General features: G+C 36.9%; 1 protein-coding gene across 1 annotated transcript; it reads left to right on the top strand.

The window, feature by feature from the left end:
- The first annotated feature begins 224 nt into the window (after positions 1-224).
- Positions 225-1,164, top strand: LOC101353301 (olfactory receptor 6C74-like). Its single transcript, XM_012554818.1, is given in 2 exon segments — positions 225-704; positions 706-1,164. Coding segments are annotated over 2 exon segments (939 nt in total).
- The last annotated feature ends 727 nt before the right edge of the window (positions 1,165-1,891 follow it).

Genomic DNA, 1,891 nt, shown 5'->3' with positions numbered 1-1,891 from the left:
TAGTTCTCTGTCCAGGTACTCTGGAAACACAAACTATTTTCTTACTGGCTTCATCATTTGTAAAAGTGATTATTTTTTTATCTGAAACAGTGCTTTGCTAGCTTTAGCTTAAACACTAGTCATGAGTGTTGCTCTTTCATAGGAGTCAGGGGTTGTGTGGGGAGTTGTTGTTATTGTTTATTTTTTTCCTATTCCTTTTTCCTGGTAGAAGTCAGAGGACTGTAATGGGAAACCATACAAGAGTGACAGTGTTTGTCCCAGCAGGTTTGACTGATGACCCACAATTGAAAGTTGTGTTATTTATCTTCTTGCTTCTCACCTACTTGCTAAGCATCATTGGCGATCTGATCATCATCACACTCACCCTACTGGGTACTCACCTCAGGACCCCCATGTACTTTTTCCTTCGGAATTTTTCCCTCCTAGAAATTTCCTATACTACTACATGCATCCCTAAGCTTCTGGTTGTCATGGCAACTGGGGACAAAACCGTTTCCTATAACTGTTGCGTCGCTCAGTTGTTTTTTGCTTTCCTTCTTGGAGCATCTGAATTTTACCTGCTGGCAGCTATGTCCTATGACCGCTATGTGGCCATCTGTAAGCCCCTGCATTACACAACCATCATGAATAGCAATATCTGCATACCACTTGTTCTCAGCTGTTGGCTTGCTGGGCTCTTTGTCATCTTTCCACCACTCATCTTGGGCCTTAGACCTTGACTTCTTTGCCTCCAACATGGTTGATCATTTCTACTGTGACGCTACACCCCTCCTGCAGATACCCTGTTCAGACACACAGCTTCTGGAGACACTGGCTTTTATCTCAGCCATGGTGACACTCTTGGTCACACTGACAATGGTGATAATATCATATACCTGTATTGCCCTGACAGTTCTGAAAATCCCTTCAACTAGTCAGAGGAAAAAGGCTTTTTCCACCTGCTCTTCTCATATGATTGTGATCTCCCTTTCTTATGGCAGCTGCATTTTCATGTATGTTAAACCATCAGTCAGACAGAGAATATCATTTTCCAAGGGAATTGCGGTGCTCAATACCTCAGTTGCACCACTTCTGAACCCTTTCATCTACTCTCTAAGAAACCAACAAGTGAAAAAAGCCTGCATGAACTTGATGCACAGGATTGTCTCTTTTTCAAAGGAATGACTACACTGTTGCATTATATAAAGGAAATGAAATGTGAAGTCTGAACTAATATCAATTATCCGTTAGTAGCTCTCAATACATAGTTCCCTCCATTTCTTTTTCCTTCCATTTCTGTGATATTCGTATTTATCTCTTTTCAACCTTTACTTTTCGTGAAAGACTTTATTCCAAAGAAGTTAATTTTCTTTTCCTTCTGCATTAGATTTTTTGCCTCATCTCACAATCCTGTACTTATAAATGATCCTTTGTGATGTTACAACATACTTAAAATTAATATTCTTTGATGATACTTTTGTCCTACTACCAATTCAGTGTCTGATTCTATTTAAATAAATTTTAAAACTTTGTAGCACAGATTCAGCATCAGCGGTGATGCTCATCTTTAAAAATATTAACAAATCTATGATTGTTGTTGTAAAGTACATTTTATAGAAACTATTTCTATATGAGAGATATTTACATTTATAATTATTTTCAATTATAGTTGAGAGAAAATTTGTTACTGGTTTATTTTTAAAATGAACAATGGAATGCAATATTTAACCACCCTCCAATTAACTTGGGATACTTCTAATGCCAACTGAAAACTACTTAGTAAATTATTGTTAAATAAGCAAACAATGTTAAGTTGATAAATGTATTCTATTTAGAAACTATTTGTCTGATACCATTATAGATATATACATACATATGTGTACCTCCTACAAGTGATGCCAAAATAGTAGAA

The sequence above is a fragment of the Trichechus manatus genome, unplaced genomic scaffold (genome assembly GCF_000243295.1).
Source record: "Trichechus manatus latirostris isolate Lorelei unplaced genomic scaffold, TriManLat1.0 scaffold00027, whole genome shotgun sequence".
NCBI lineage: Eukaryota > Metazoa > Chordata > Mammalia > Sirenia > Trichechidae > Trichechus > Trichechus manatus.
The sequence above is the reverse complement of the archived record's forward strand: the minus strand, read 5'-3'. Positions and strand labels throughout refer to the sequence as shown.